Consider the following 16,739-nt stretch of genomic DNA (forward strand, 5'->3'; position numbering starts at 1 on the left):
GTTTCTCTCCACTTCAGTCCATCTTCTTTCCACATGGTGTCAAAATGATCTTCCTTTAGTGTAGAGGTAGCCATGACTCCCTATTCAATCTACTCCAAATAGCTCCAGAATAAAATATAAACCTCTCTGCTTAGCTTTTAAAGCTAAACAACATGGCTCCAACCTATCTTTCCAGTTTTATTACATGCTATTCTCCTTCCTTCACCCTGTGGTCCAACCGAGCTGACTTCGTCTCTGTCCCTCACACATAGCACTTCATCTTCCATCCCTATGCCTCTGCAATGGCCAGCCGCCGTGCCTGGAATGTACCCCCATGCTCACCCCAGCTTCACTGAATTCATCTCTTCTTTTAAGATGCAGTTCAAGAACCACTTACTACATAATCCCTTCCCAATCCTCCCTAGGGCCGAGTGCCCTCCCTCCTTAACTACCTTGTATTTATTCTGTGCCTATTTATAGACGTTATGTATATGTTCTGCACCTAACTGTAGATGTGCGCCTTTGGAAAGAAAGCCCTTGGAGAGTAAAGAGTGTTGTGTTTTTTGCAACCATGTCCCCACTGCCTAGCACAAGTGCCTGCCATAAGCAGGTACTTAACAAATGCTTATGAACTGACTGACTGATGAAGGTGCTCAGTGACTGATAACCACTTAAGCCACGAGGTTCTTCAGAAAGACTTGCCTGTTCAAACTCCTCCATGTCTACTTCTCCATCTCCATTTAAATCAAACATCTTGAAGGCAATTTCAAAATTTCTTTGAGGAGCTGTAGGCAAAGAAATACAATTAGAAGGCATTGACTAATTAATCAATTGACTTACTTCAAAAAATTAAGTAACAGGAACAAACTTAAGAAACTGAATGGATATTTATCAAGGTTCCAAAGCACTACTATTATCTTATATCAACTGAGTTGCGTTTCACTAGTAGTTCATTTAACAGCCTGAACTGAATTTTTACTTTGGCTAAGCAAAGATATCACTTGGAAAGCCTGGTCTCTCATTATTTTCTTTCCTAATACCTTCAGCCACCAATACAATTTTAGGCAATGTGGTAGCACAGTAGAAAAAGTAATGATCTTGATGTCAGGAGACCCGGGAGCTCAAATCCAGGCCTGGATACTTGCTGTACTGACTATGGGCAAATCACTCTGCTTCTCTGGGCCTTGGTTTTCTCATCCATAAAATGGGGATGGGTATGATAATTCTTGTGCTATCTGACTAGGTTGCCTGGAGGAATCCTTTGTAAATTATAAATCGCATATGTAAGTATGAATTATTATTCATTGAGATCCTTTTAGTTTCATGATACTTATGCTATTTCTTGATTTCCTAAAGATTGTATTGAGCTGGACAAGAGATTTAGTAATAGCTGGGGCATATCATCAGAAAGAAAAATGCTGAAAATCCAAGTCTCAATTTTACACAAGAACAGAGAACACAGTCATTTTGTACTCTGTTCATCTAAGGTTTATTCTATACAATCTGAGGTCTTATTTGGCATGTTGCTAAGTTATCACCTTAGACTAACTTAAGTAACATTAACATGACTGCGTGAATAAATCTCTGTCTGAAGGATCTCGATCTTTATTATGCTGGCTAAGGAAGTTTCAGAGTAAAAATTAAGCTAAAGTTTAGAAATTAAAATGAAACATGTAATAGCTGACAACCCAATGCATTTTATCTCCACTTAGTGAACACTTAAATCTTGCAGAGTTTCCCTAATGCTCCCCCTTTTAGTACCTGCCCTCATCATATCTAACCTCCAAAGACAACAAAAGATAGTCAGCTTTCTTACACCTGATCCCTTCTACACCACCAAAATAAGAATTTGTTCTATTTTTCATGTGATAGATTTCCTGAATACTAGACTTCTTTGCTGCCTGACATTTCTGATAATCACCATTTCCTTCGTTCTTCTGAAACGTTTATGATGTCTTTTGAACCATGATGCAGCTTAAGTTTCATAAAATTAAAGTACAAGACTCTTAGAGAAATACGCTTCCAGTTAAAATTTCAGTTTTCTGACAATTTCTAAAGAATCCTACAGATTTTATTTGTAAACAAAATAGTCAAACATCTGACCTGTAGTGCAGGGATGTGTGTGTGTCTGTGTGTGTCTGTGTGTGTCTGTGTGTGTGTCTGTGTTGAGGGGCACGGGAGGTCCTGCCACTACTGAACATAGGCAAACTCTCCTGCTTATCTTGTGAATCTTAAAGATTCCACAAGGACAGTATTTCCTCGGCACAGATTCCATTTCCACATAGCTTGCTAGCTGTTGGTATGCCCTACCTATCTTCTTCCCCTCCCCTGGATCATTAGACAGCAACTCCTCAGGGACGCAATGGGGAAATAATCAATCAACCAACAGGTCTTTATTAATTGCCTACTGTGTTCTATGCCTTGGTGATACAAAGACAAAAAGAAGCCAGTCCTTCCTCCTAAGGAGTGTAAAGCTCTATACATTCTATTCTGAAGACAATGTGTACCTATAGTTTATACAAAATAAATATGAGGCAGTTAAATGGAAGATAACTAAAGAGGAAGGACACAAGCACTTTGGGGGATCAGGAAAGAGTTTGTATAGAAGGTGGTATTTGAATTACATCTTGAAAGAAATAAGATTCATAGGTGTTTTTTGATCTATCAATCATTTAAAATGGTCAGTAATATAAATGAGTTCACTGTTTGTATATGGAATAATTTACTATAATGGAAGCACATTTTTGTTAGAATATCCTGCCATCTGAAAACAGCAGGTGGATCAAATCAACAAATATTTACAGAATGTATTTGCTGATGTGTAAGAGTCTACAGGCTACATGGAGGGATCACAGCCTCCCGCATTTGTGCACAGTAACCTGTACACTTCTTAAAGATAAGGACTGTGTCGTTTTTCATCTTTTTGTCTCTAGGGGCTAGACCAGGGTCTTATGCATGGTGGGTGCTTAATAAATGTGGAACTGAATTGCTAAACAAACTATATAGGTAGTGTCTGCCACTGCAATTTAGAAAAGAGAAATTATTTTGTGTTGGGGTGGTCAAGGAAGGAAGGATTGAAGGAAAAAGTGAAATTTGCCCTAGGTTTTAAGAGGTAGAACATTAAAAAACAAAACAACAAACCTAACATTGTTAAGACGATTTGTGGGGCAACTAGGTGACACAGTGGATAGAGCAGTGGACCTGGAGTCAGGAGGACCCAAGTTCAAATCCAGCCTCAGACACTTATTAGCTGTGTGACCTTGGGCAAGTCACTTAACCCCACTGCCATGCCCCCCCCACTATGATTTATAAGGCTAATTAAACTGTTCCTCTCCCCTCAGTCCTGTCTAGCCCTCTCCTACAAAGTTGATCAATAAAAAAAATTTATTAAACACCTACTATGTACCAGGCACTAGGGCACAAGACAAAAGTAAAATAGCCCCTCCCTCAAGAAGCTTATATTCTATTGAAAGGGAAACATACACATACACAAGAAGATATGAAACATATACAAAGAAAATACAAAGTAATTCTGTGAGGAGATGAAGCCCTACAAGTGGGAAGATCAGAAAAGTTCTTATTTAGGGTATGCCCTTTGAGTTGAGCATTCAAGTAAGTTTGTGATTCTAAGTGGTGGAGGGGAGCACTTACTGCATTGTGCAAAGGTAGGGTGGTAGGAGAAGATATGCTCTGAGTACAGAACAGCAAGAAGACCAGTCAAGCTGAAAGGAAGGATGCATGATGGGGAGTGACATGTGATAAGGCTAGAAAGGGGTGCTGGGTTCAGGTTGTAAAAGGCTTTAAATGCCAGAGGGGTCTGTATGGTCTTTGAGGTAACAGGATCTATCTGAGTGTCTTGAGCAGCCGAGTGACAAGGTCAGCCCTGTGTTTCAGGGATATCATTTCTGCGCCTGTGTGGAGGATGTACTGGAGAGCAGAGAGGTATGGGGTAGGGAGACCCACTAAAAGGCTATTACAATAGTTTAGGAGCCTAAATTAAATCCATAGCTTTACAAACACCGTTCTCAATATCTGGAATAGACATGGGATCCTCCTTTACCCCTTCTCCAAGCCCGGCAAAATTTCCTCTGTTGCCCCCACCCTCAACTACTCTCTCCCTCCTCAAACCCCTTTACCATTTTGTTTGGCCCTCTTCTTCTATTCAGTTATTAAATTCTAAGTTGTATTACAATATTACATGAATCACGGAAGCTGAAGGAAGACAGAGTCTCAAGAAGGGTGAGGCTGTCAAAGACAAAAGCTGCCTAGAACAATGGTGGTAGAGTAAAGGCAATGGGACTTGGCAAATAAGAAGGGATGGGATGAACCACAGATTACAGGAGTTTAGGAGGGTGGGTGAGAAAATGGTAATAGTTGTAGATAACCTATTTCATAAATCTGGGACTAAAAGGAAGGAAGGTAACATGGTTCAGTGAAAATACTACTCCACTGGGAATCAAGAGACCTGGGCTCTGGTCCTGATCCCATCATTAATTGTGTTAGCTTGGGCAAGTCACAACACCTTTTTGGCCCTTCCAAATCTAAAATTATTTTTTTTTATTTTATTTTTTAATTAATTAATTTATCTTTAGTTTTCAACACTCATTTCTATAAGCTTATGAGTTTTAAATTTTCTCCCCCTCCCCAAGACGGCGTGCAATATGATACAGGTTCTACATATACATTCCTATTAAACATATTTTCATATTAGTCATGTTGTAAAGAAGAATTAGAAACAATAGGAGGAACCACAAGAAAGAAGAAACAAAACAAAACAGAAGAAAAAAAAGCAAATAGTATGCTTCAATCTGCATTCGGACTCCAAAGTTCTTTCTTTGGATGTAGATAGCATTTTCCATCATGAGACCTTTGGAGTTGTATTAGATTCTTGCATTGCTGAGAAGAGCTAAGTCTATCAGTCAGTCATCACACAATGTGGCTATTGCTGTGTACAATGTTCTCTCCTGGTTCTGCTCACTTCACTCAGCATCAGTGAAATCCATTCTGAAGTATGCCTGCTCATCATTTCTTATGGAACAATAGTGTTCCATTACCTTCATATACTACAACTTACTCAGCCATTCCCCAATTGATGGGCATCCCCTCAATTTCCAATTCTTTGCCACCACAGAAAGAGCTGCTATAAATATTTTTGTACATGTGGGTCCTTTTCCCATTTGTACAATCTCTTTGGGATACAGTCCTAGAAGTGGTATTGCTGGGTCAAAGGATACGCACATTTTTATAGCCCTTTGGGCATAGTTCCAAATTGCTCTCCAGAATGGTAGGATCATTTCACAACTCTACCAACAATGCATTAGTGTTCCAATTTTCCCACATCTTCTCCAACATTTATCATTTTCCTGTTTTGTCATGTTAGCCAATCTGACAGGTGTGATGTGGTACCTCAGAGTTGTTTTGAGTTGCATTAATCAATAGTGATTTAGAGCATTTTTTTATATGACTATAGATAGCTTTAATTTCTTCCTCTAAAAACTGCTGTTCATGTCCTTTGACCATTTATCAACTGAAGAATGACTTGTAATTCTTAAATTTGACTCAGTCCTCTATACATTTTAGAAATGAGGCCTTTATCAGAGACACTGGCTATAAAAATTGTTTCCCAGCTTTCTGATTACCTTCTAATCTTGGTTGCATTGGCTTTGTTTGTGCAAAAATTTTCAACTTAACGTAATCAAAATTATCCATTTTGCATTTCATAATGTTTTCTCTAATGAATATAGACTCAAAAACTTTAAATAAAGTATTAGTAAAAAGATTACTACAATATATCACGAGAATAGTACACTACGGTCAGGTCGGATTTATACTAGGAATGCAGGACTGGTTCAATATTAGGAAAACTATCAGCATAATTGATCATATCAACAACAAATCTAACAGAGACCACATGATTATCCCAACAGATGCAGAAAAACTTACAAGACCCATTTCTATTGAAAACCCTAGAGAGCATAGGAATAAATGGAGTCTTCCTTAAAAAGGTAAGTGGCATCTACCTAAAACCTTCAGCAAGCATTATATGTAATGTGAATAAGCTAGAAAGCACTTCCAATAAGATCAAGGGTGAAACAAGGATGAACGCCATCACCACTGTTGTTCAATATGGTATTAGAAAAGTTAGCTTTAGCATTAAGAGAAGAAAAAGAAATCAAAAGTATTAGAATAGGCAAAGAAGAAACAAAGTCATCACTCTTTGCAGATGATATGATGATATACTTAGAGAATCCCAGAGAATCAAGTAAAAAAAAACTACTTGAAATAATAAATAACTTTAGCAAAGTGGCAGAATATAAAGTAACCCCACATAAATCATTGGTATTTCTATACATTACCAACAAAACCCAACACCAAGAGATAGAAAGAGAAATTTCATTTAAAGTTACTGTAGACATCATAAAATATTTAGAAGTCTACCTGCTGAAACAAATCCAAGAACTATATGAACACAATTATAAAACATTTTCCAGACAAATAAAGTCAGATCTAAATAACTGGAAAAACATCAGTTGCTCATGGGTAGGACGAGCTAACAATGTGGCAACAGCCACACTGTGTGATAACTAACTTTGATAGACTTAGCTCTTCTCAGCAATGCAAGGATCTAAGACATCCCCAAAAGTCTCATGATGGAAAATGCTATCCATATCCAAGAACTGTGGAGTCCTAATGCAGACTGAAGCATACTATTTGCTCTTTTTTTTCTTCTGTTTTATTTTGTTTCTTCTTTCTTGTGGTTCCTCTTATTGTTTCTAATTCTTTTTTACAACATGACTAATGTGAAAATGTGTTTAATAAGAATATAGTATACATAGAGCATATATCATATTGCACGCCGTCTTGGGGAGGGAGGTGGGGAGGGAGGGGGAGAAAATTTAAAACTTAAAAGCTTACAGAAGTGAACAGTAAAAACTAAAAATAAATTCATAAAATAATTATTTTAAAAATTCCCTTCTCATCAGCAACAGAGAAAGACTACTGTATATCTCTGCTTAAAATTTCAGCTCCACCAAACTTTTTATTATTCATCAAGCACCTCAATTAAAACTTTTCCTTCTATAGGCAGTGCCACATTTATTTCACCAACAAGAGTAGCCTCTGTGCTGTCTTATGAGATTCACCGGTCTGATTCTTTGATCATACCCTTGCCCATATTATCAGATGGTATTTCCTTCTGAGAGGCTGCCCAGTGCCTTTCATTCAACCATCATGTGCTGATGGCTCTAGGGACTGAATTCTCAAACTCTGGTCTCACAAGTGCATAAAAAAAGCCAAGGCAGTCATGTTACAAACTCTCACATAAGCCCTGCTAGCCTAAACTGCAAAAGCTTCTCTGGGGAATAAACAGCCAGTTCTCCCTACCTATTCAATCTTCATCTGCTAAGCCTGTCAGCAAAGCATTCTAAAAAAACCAGGCTGGCTTCAAGTGTAATGACATGCTGTCTGGGAATACAGTGACAGGCAATACTCCTGGAATTTTCCTCTCCCTCCTTAAATGAATGCTCAAAAATAATTTGCCAGATACAGTTATCAAAAGCTCAAGGTGTACCTGGAGACAGATAAACCTACTTGTCTGGGTATTCACATACAACCTATTTTCAAGGGAAGAAAAATCTATAACTAGAGGACAGAGGGAGCATTCCTGTGATGGAGCTCCCTTTCCTTCATTCACCAGTTCTCCACTGACAATTACAAAAATACCACTACATAATGGCAACCCAGACTACATTGGGGCTGGTTACTTGGGACTACAACTGTAAATGGGACAGCGGTGGACACTTGCTAACTAGAATATATCATTCTTTCTAATTACAAAATGGTTTTGTAATGTTTTGGTTTTACTCTTAGCAAATTACATTATCAAATCAAGGAGGTCACTGACACCAATAACTAATAGAGACATTCCTTTTAAAAGCTCGTAGAATGCAAAGCAAAAATTAACATACTATGTAAGAAGAAAACTTTATTAGACAGTTTTTGTTGAATCAGGGCATATCTTCAGATATACCATTTCACAATTACTGGGGGGCTCAGCCTCAAGTCTCTTATGTGACCCCCAAAATGTTCCTGTAAGCCAATTAGACTTACTTTCTGTCCTAACTTTCTTTAAAGGGTATATGTGATGGGAAGCATCTCTGCAAAAACTGGGCTGTAGTAAAATCTAGTCATAAGTTTGAATCCTGGCTGTGCTACTTCTCCTATCTGTGATGCCTTGGGCAAGTCACTTTACTTCTCTGGACCTCAGTTTCTTAATCTGTCAAATTAGGAGGTTGGACCAGATGGTGTCTGAGGTCCTTTCTGGCTCTAAATTCTGTAATTCCATAATGTTGTAATTTCAATACTCACAATGCCAGCACTCTAGCTATCTCAGAAACTTGATGGCTGTTTTATGAATTATTTTTAATGGAAAATAATTAAACCAAGGAGCACTAGTTCAGACTCTGCTGCTGACTGATCTTTGGCAGCAACACATAGGCCACAACTTCCCTTCATCCTAAGCCTTTTCCTCTCCCATTCCTTCCATCTAACCTGCTCTTACTGAAATCTGGCACCCTCTTCATGACATAGTCTCTCTTCCCGCCCTTTCCAGTACTGGCTGCACTTCTATTTATTCTCCTCAGCTCACTGGTTGAAGCAGAGAAGTTGGGATACTCCCAACTTCCTGGTTCTCCCCCTTCCTCCATCACTCAGTAATCTCTCTTCCTTTGAGGTTCATGATATTCAAATCTACCATCCAATCAAAACTCTGGTAGCTGTTGTCTACAGACTCCCAGGTCACTCCCTTTCCTTCTTCCATGAGGTTGGTATATGGCTCACAATTTTTCTATCCCTCATGCTCCTGCCTTCATACTAGGTAGGGGATTTCAACATACATATTAACTATCCCTCAAACATCCTAACCACTCAGTTCCTCAACCTCCTTACTTCCCATGAACTTCTACTCCAACCCACTTCAGCTAAATACAAAGATGGTCCCATTTTCTATCATACCATGATCCACAAATGTACCACTAGCATGTTCAAGAATTCCAAAATCTCCATATTCAACCACAATTTATCGATATTTCACCTACTCCTCTGCCTTTCCTTCCTTTTTGTCTGTACCATGACCTACAATCCTTAGTCACCCTCTCATCCTCTCCCTGGACATCTCCCCTGCACTAGCCACTCTCTCCTCTTTTCCCCCTCTTGAGCCCTTGTTGAACCAATTCAACTCTACACTGTCCTCTCTTGAATCCATGGCCCTCTAATCATTTTGATTATTATGCCCGGCCAAGCCTTAGCCCTGGATCATTCCCACCATCTGCTACCTCAATCCTACAAATGTGGTGTTGAATGAAGGTGAAGAAAATTATGCAACCATTCTGACTGCATCCACTACAAATTTATGTTACACAACCTCAACTGGGCCCTCAATGCTGCTAGGCAATCTGACTATACCTCCCTTACCAACTTACTATCCCATTCACCTCATTCACCACAGTAGCTCTTCTAAATCTTTGCTTTTTTTTTTTTGTTTGTTTGTTTTTTTGGTCTAGGCAATGGGGTTAAGTGACTTGCCCAGGGTCACACAGCTAGTAAATGCTGTCTCAGGCCAGATCTGAATTCAGGTCCTCCTGAATCCAGGGCCGGTGCTCTATTCACTGTGCCACCTAGCTAGCTGTCCCTCTTCTAAATCTTTTCATCCTTCCTCAAATCTGTCATAGCTGCCTTTCCTCCCATCCTTTCAGTTGAGGACTTTGCCTTATATTTTAAGGAAAGAATTGAAGTAATTTGCCTTGAGCTCCCTCTTTTCCCTTCCTCCACATCTCAAAGTACTCATATGCCTTTTGCCATTATCTCTTCCTTTATCTATGTCACATGGTGAAGTGGCTTTAACCCCATACAATCCATCTTCTGACCTCATCATTACGCTGAAACTGTTCTCCAATGACCTCTTAGTTGCCAAATCCAATGGCTTGTTCTCAGTCCTCACTCTCCTTGATCTCTCTGCCTTTTACACTTTTGACCACTCTCTCCTTTCCAGGCTTTCATGTCACCCCTCTCTCCTGCTTCTCCTCCTAGCTATCTGACCACTTTTTGGTCTTCTTTGCTGGATCCTCATCTGTATCACATCTTATAATCATAGGGGTCCCTCAGGGTTCTTTTCTAGGTCCTCTGCTCTTCTCCTTCCACACTACTTCACTTGGTGATCTCATCAACTCCCATGGATATAGTTACCATTTCTATGCTGATGCCCCTAAACATAATGTCTGTAAACTGAATGATGATTCTATCTTGAAACAATGGTGCCACACAAATGAAAGATTTCCTATGCCTTATTATAATGGACACATAAAACATCTGAATATCACTAGGCAGGTTTCCTTTCTATTCAACACTGATTTGTTCAAGGAACTGTGCTAGGTTCATATTAGTCATATTAGACTCCAGAATTTTTCAACATCAACACAATAGGTAAAATTCATCTCTACTTCTAATAAAAGCAATGCAAAATGTTGAAAAACTATGACGTGTTATACAAATACTAGTCAGGAGGGATTGGTGTGCCTTTTTATAGAGCTATATGACATTCTATTTCAATATTTGTATCCTTACAAGCTGTGTGACCCTGAGCAAGTTACTTAACCCTGAGTGCCTCGCCCCCCTTGCCAAAAAAGTGGGGTAGCTAGGTGGTGCAGTGGATAGAGTACCGGCCCTGGAGTCAGGAGGACCTGAGTTCAAATCTGACCTCAGACACTTGACACTTATTGGTTATGTGATTCTGGCTGGGCAAGTCACTTAACCCTGACTGCCTTGCCAAACGCGCACACACACACACACACACACACACACACACACACTCTCTCTCTCTCTCTCTACAATCATGAATGGCTCATCTATAATATAAATGCACAGCTAGGTATATGCAATGATTTAGGTATTGCAGTTTCCCTCCACAACACAGGAACCCAAGTCAAGATTTGCTCTGGCCTTTGACTTTCTTGGCCTGAAGTGTCTGAGTTGATAATAATATCTACTATTAATTCTTGCCCATGTAATATCACTGAGTATGAGGAAGCCTGTGGCACTCTGTTTTTGTCTCTGGCAAAAGTTTATACTTGAAAGCCAAGCCTCAGAGTGACAAGTGGGAGAATCAATAAAGATCGTTAGGGGGGTTGGAAGGCCCCTCTGACAGTAAATAAAGTAAAAATCAAGACAGTCTTTTTTATAGTCATACCATTTCCATACAGCTTGTTCCACACACCAAATGCATACAGTGTAATGTAAAAAATAGTGAGTGTATATTTCAATGTCTATATATGTTATGTATATAGAAATAAAATAAACAGGAGAGTATTCTTTTTTACCACTAGGCAATTCAATATGATCAAAACAGTTAATGTACCACTTTTTGTGGTAGCAAGGAAATGGAAACAAAGTAGATATAACTAATTATTGGAATGGCTAAAAAAATGGAGTATATAAATATAATTGTGCTGCAAGAATTGATGAATAAGAATACAGAGAAGCAGAGGAAGATCTATATGAACTAATAAAAAGCAAAGTAAGTAGAACCATGAAATAATACATGAGACTTTGATAGTATAAAATGAAAAGAACAATAGCAAAACCATAGAAATTAAATACCGTGACATTGTAACAACCAAGTTTGGCCCTAAAGAAGATATTTGAGAAGGTATCTCTCTCCTCTATCCACTCACTTCTTTGTAGAGGTAGGGGTGATGGGTGTAGAATACTGTATAGAACAGGGGTTGGCAAACTGCAGTCCATAAGCCAAAGCTGGCCTTCTGCCTGTTTCTGTATGGTCCATGAGCTAAAAATTTTAAAATACATTTCAAAGTACATTTTGACTGATATTTTATAATTACTCTCATCATCCCTCTCCCTACTCCTTCCCCAAGACATCCCATATGACAAATGGTATTTTTTAGAGAGATAAAAATTAGGACAACTGATCAATACATTGAAAAAGTCCCCAAACATGTGCAATGTGTAACACTTTGTGTATCTTCTCATGTCTTTATTTGAGTCCCACTTGTTTGTTACAATTTTGTCACATTTACTTGTGATTTTTTTTGGGGTGTTGCTCTTTCCATCTACCATTGCTGTTGTTATTGTGTATATTGTTTTCTTGGCTCTGCTTATTTCACTCTATATCAGCTCACGGAGATCTTTCTAGCCTTCTCTGTATTCATCTCATATCATTTCTTACAACATGGTAATATTCTATTACATTCATGTATTACAATTTGTTAGCCATTACCCAACTGATGAGCATTTAATTTGTTCCCAATTCTTAGCTATCACAAAAAGTGCTTCTATAAACATTCTGGAGTATTTGGGGACTTTCTTCTAATCTACGGCTTCCTTAGGGTAAGCCTAGAAATGGAGCCTCTCGTTCAAAGGGCATGGACTTCTTAGTCACTGCATTTGCATAATTCCAAATTGCTTTCCAAAATGGGTGTCATTTTACAACTCCACCAACAATGTATTAGTATACTTGTCATTCTACAACTTCTCCAACATTGACTGTTGTTGTTGTTTTTTAATGGTCATCTTTGCCAGTTTGCAGGGTGTAAGGTGAAGTTTCAGGGTTGCTTTGATTTGCATTTCTTTTATTATTAGGGATTTGAAGCATTCTTTCAGAAAGTTGTGAACACTTTCCAGTTCTTCTTTTGAGAACTGTTTGTTCTTATTCTTTGACCATTTATCTACTGGGGAATGGCCAAAGTTTTATCTATATTTATTAATCATTTATAATCTTGGATACTAAACTCTTATCAGAGAAATGTGATATAAATTTTTCCCCATTCAACCATTTCCCTTCTTATCCTAGATGCATTAAATTTTTCTGTGTCTTTAAGTGCATTTTTGGGCAAAATGTACTTTAAAATGTAAAAACCATTCTTAGGTTTATAGACTATACAAAAACATGTGGTGAGCTGGATTTAAAAAAAGAACTTAACAAAGACTAAATGAAATGGTCATTTCCCTATACATAATAGAACAGGAAAAAGGTTTGTCCATGAAACCACAGATCTCTATTACGTATGGTTTACTTTTATTTTTAAACATATCAAAGACCTCAACCTATAGCCTTCAAAGCTGTCTTGCTTGTACTTTAGTTTCAAATTTTTACTTTCTTTCTAAGACCCAGAGGAACAGAACTACTGAATTAAGAGTGATGGAAGGTATATGTCCAAGCATATCGCTTAAGAAACAACCACTACAACAACAGAAAAATGATATTCTCTCCTCAAAATAAAAAGTTTTATAATACTGATTAAAATTTAAAAATTTTTTGGCATTCTTTCTCTCTGAAACATTATCTTTCTCAACGGTGTGTAGTTTTAAAAATCAAAAGGATCTGGTGAAACTCTAAACAATTTTTCTTACTAACTTTTGGTCTAAGCTATCTAGTACTATATTGAACAGAACAATTTCCCTTGTGGGAAAACAAAGTAATGGGGAAATCTAAAATAATTAAAGGTGATAAAAGAAAGGATTACATTGACTGCTTTTCTCCTTAGCTTCCTTTTTTCACCAGAAGAGGTTTGATTATTTCCAATTTAGTAATCTAAACAAATAGTTCCCTTCTCCCTCTTGTTACAATTCTAGGTTGCTATGCCACATTCATCTTTCAATGTTCACACTATATGGAAAGAATCTAAACTTTAGAATGAAGTCAAATGTTCATTTATGTAATTTATATACTTAAAGGCAATTTAGGAGGCTAAGTCCAAAATGTATTTTGATTACTGCATTGTAAATTCAGGAAGCAGGGAAATAATGAAAAAGAGAAGAACCATTTTTTAGATTAATCTAATATTACTATAAAAGTTAGAGAAAAATTAATTGAAAATTTCAACTTAGGTATTAAATGGAAATTTTAAAAATAGATTTTTTTTAAAAAAAATTGAGTTATTAAAAATCTTCCAAAATAATTTCATTTTAAGAGTTGAAACTTTCTAAGTATTCACAAGGTTAAATTATATATGGAATAGATATTGGACCTAGGATTTCAGTAGTACAAAGAATTCCTGAATAACAAAATACTCTTTCAAGGTCAGATTCTTCTCCAGAATCTATAGTCTTAGAGATTTGTTAAGAGTGCTAAGAACTTAAATGACTTCTCCAAGGTCACACACAGTGTGCTGAAGCTGGACTTCAACTGAGATCTTCCTAGCTTTGGTCCAGCTATCTATCCATTATGCCACGATGCCTCTCGTAAATCACATACATTTTTGGGAAATATCCACTTTCTCCAGTTTTTCTTATTTTTCTGAAACTGAATGGAAGTGGCCATTATTGTTTTCAAGTTCTACTTTTTACTAAATTACTCACTTAAGGACAAGTTGCTTACTATACATTAAATTAGGCATTTTCAGAAGCTGCATTAAACTGAAATAGTAATCTATTCTATGGTATTCTAGGAGGCCAAAAGAATTAATGCAATTGTTTTTTGGGAGTGCCTAACATAGCTCCAAATAGTAGGTTAAAAACAGAATAATCGCATTCATAGACATGGGGGTGACAGGTGAGCAGTTAACTGAAATAATAAATATATTGTTTCACTGTTGGAATTTCAGTCATCTTTTCTTTTTAAAAATTAAACTATAGGTGTCAGTAGATCAGATCTGTGGACTCCTATGCTGTCAACAGAACATTTATAACTAAAAGCTTGATATTGCAACTCTAAAAAAGGAAGTTTTTTTTTAAATTTTATTTTTAGTTTTCAACATTCACTTCCATAAGCTTTTGAGTATTAAATTTTCTCCCTCTCCCTGCCCCTCCTTCCCCAAGATGGCATGCAACCTGATATGATATAGGCTCTCTATATACATTTCTATTAAACATATTTTCACATTAGTCATGTTGTAAAGAAGAACTAGAACTAATAAGAGGAATCACAAGAAATGAAAAAGTAGTAATTTTATAAAGGCACACAAGGAAAGAAGAATAAACCTTACACCACAGATTGTGCCTATGTAGGAGAGTAAAGTATATTTAGGTTGGAACGTTTGGTTGGAACCAGGTTATGAATTATTTCAAATGCTAAAGAAAGGAGTTTGTATTTGATCCTAGAGATAACAGGAAGCTCCTAGAGCTTACTGAGCAGTGTTTGACTTTTGATTTAGGAAAATGCTTTGGAAGCTACGTGGAAAATGGATTAAAATGGGAAGAGACTTAAGCTAGGGAGATGAATTACAAAGTTACTGCAATAATCTAGGTGAGAGGCAAAGAGAGTTTGAACAGTGGTGTAGCCATGTGAATGGAAAGAAGGGGGCAGCTCCAAGTGATTTTTAGGAAGTAGAATTGACTATGTATGGGCAGGTAGGTGGCACAGTGGATAGAGCTCTGGGCCTAGAGTCTGGAAGACTCATTTTCCTGAGTTCCAATTGGCCTCAGACACTTACTAGCTGTGTGACCCTAAGCATGTCACTTAACCCTGTTTGTCTCAGTTTCCTCATCTGTAAAAAGAGCTGGAGAAGTGAATGGCAAACCACTCCAAAACTCTGTCAAGAAAACCCCAAATGGGGTCACAAAGAGTCAGACACGACTGAAAAGACTGAATAACAAAAGAAATGACTAGATTTGACAACTGATTAGATATTGTTGTTAGGGAAAATGAAGAATCAAAGATAACTCTCAAGATTATAAATCTGAGTGAACAGAAGGATGGTGGTGACCTTGAAACAAACAAAAAAGTTTGGAAGAGGAGTGGGTCTGTGGAAAAGGCAATGGATTAACTACCCTTTGGTGTGGGGCCAGAGTCTAAAAAAGCATCCATTGCAGGTGGTGCTAGGTTCTTTGGGGTCAAACTCAATTCAAATGAATCTTGATTGTGCTCCATTAGCCTATAATGTCCAAGGTTCAAGGCAAAGTCCAAGTACAGTCGCTGGAGCCTTGGTGTCTTGCTGGTTCATGGATAGACATATAGTAGCTCTGATGGTCGCAAATTCCCTAAAAAGAACAAGCTTTTGAGATTCTATTTAGCTACCTAAACTGGGAATGCTTATTAGAAGAACAAGGCTGAACTATTTCTCCTCAAAACTTCAGTTTTAAGGTTCCTGAAGATGAAGAAAACAAATGTAACACAATAAACTGAACAATACAACAGAAATACGCAAACAATGGAAATGCAACATTGGAAATTTTACATTAGTGCACTCCAGATTTTGGTTGGCTACTCTAAAGGCTGTGAAACTAGCAACAGGTTGGATATAATATAGAAAATTTCTTTCATCTTTAAACTCAGAGTATGGAATAACTAAAACATAAAGAGCTCTCTTCCTTGTCCTTTTCTTGTCCTAGTACTAATTCTTCATGCATTATAGTATAGCAAGATGTTCTAAATACATTAGTTGTTCAAAAAATTAATTTTGTTTTGAATAAAAGATTATGCTATGCCTCTAAATTTATCCAACAAGACCAGTTCAAAAGAGGGATTTTTTTTAAACACCTCCTTTCTTCTTCTTGCAACACTAGGAACCACAGGATTTTATTAAAAATTCATTTTGGCTTTAATTCTAAGATACATACTTAAGCATGAAAGATAGTAATATTTCTAGATTACAGCACATAATACTTATCTTTAAGCTTACTTCACACAACTTAAAAAAGAAAACGACACAGAAATCCTCTGAGGCCAACAGAGGCTAAATGACTTGTCTAAGGTAATATAACTAGTTGTTGGTAGAGCTGGGGACAGAATCTATGTATTCTGACTCCTA

General features: G+C 37.4%; 1 protein-coding gene across 2 annotated transcripts in view; it reads right to left on the bottom strand.

Annotated features, from left to right (window-relative positions):
• The window catches only part of MICU1 (mitochondrial calcium uptake 1), a 219,089-nt gene that overhangs the window by 90,695 nt on the left and 111,655 nt on the right, over positions 1-16,739 (bottom strand). For both annotated transcript variants that reach the window (XM_027860205.1, XM_027860199.1), the window contains exon 7: positions 682-764. In XM_027860205.1, the coding sequence (XP_027716006.1) occupies positions 682-764 (83 nt within the window). The remainder of the gene's footprint in view (positions 1-681; positions 765-16,739) is intronic.

The sequence above is a fragment of the Vombatus ursinus genome, unplaced genomic scaffold (genome assembly GCF_900497805.2).
Source record: "Vombatus ursinus unplaced genomic scaffold, bare-nosed wombat genome assembly UNPS02000749.1, whole genome shotgun sequence".
Classification (NCBI taxonomy): Eukaryota; Metazoa; Chordata; class Mammalia; order Diprotodontia; family Vombatidae; genus Vombatus; species Vombatus ursinus.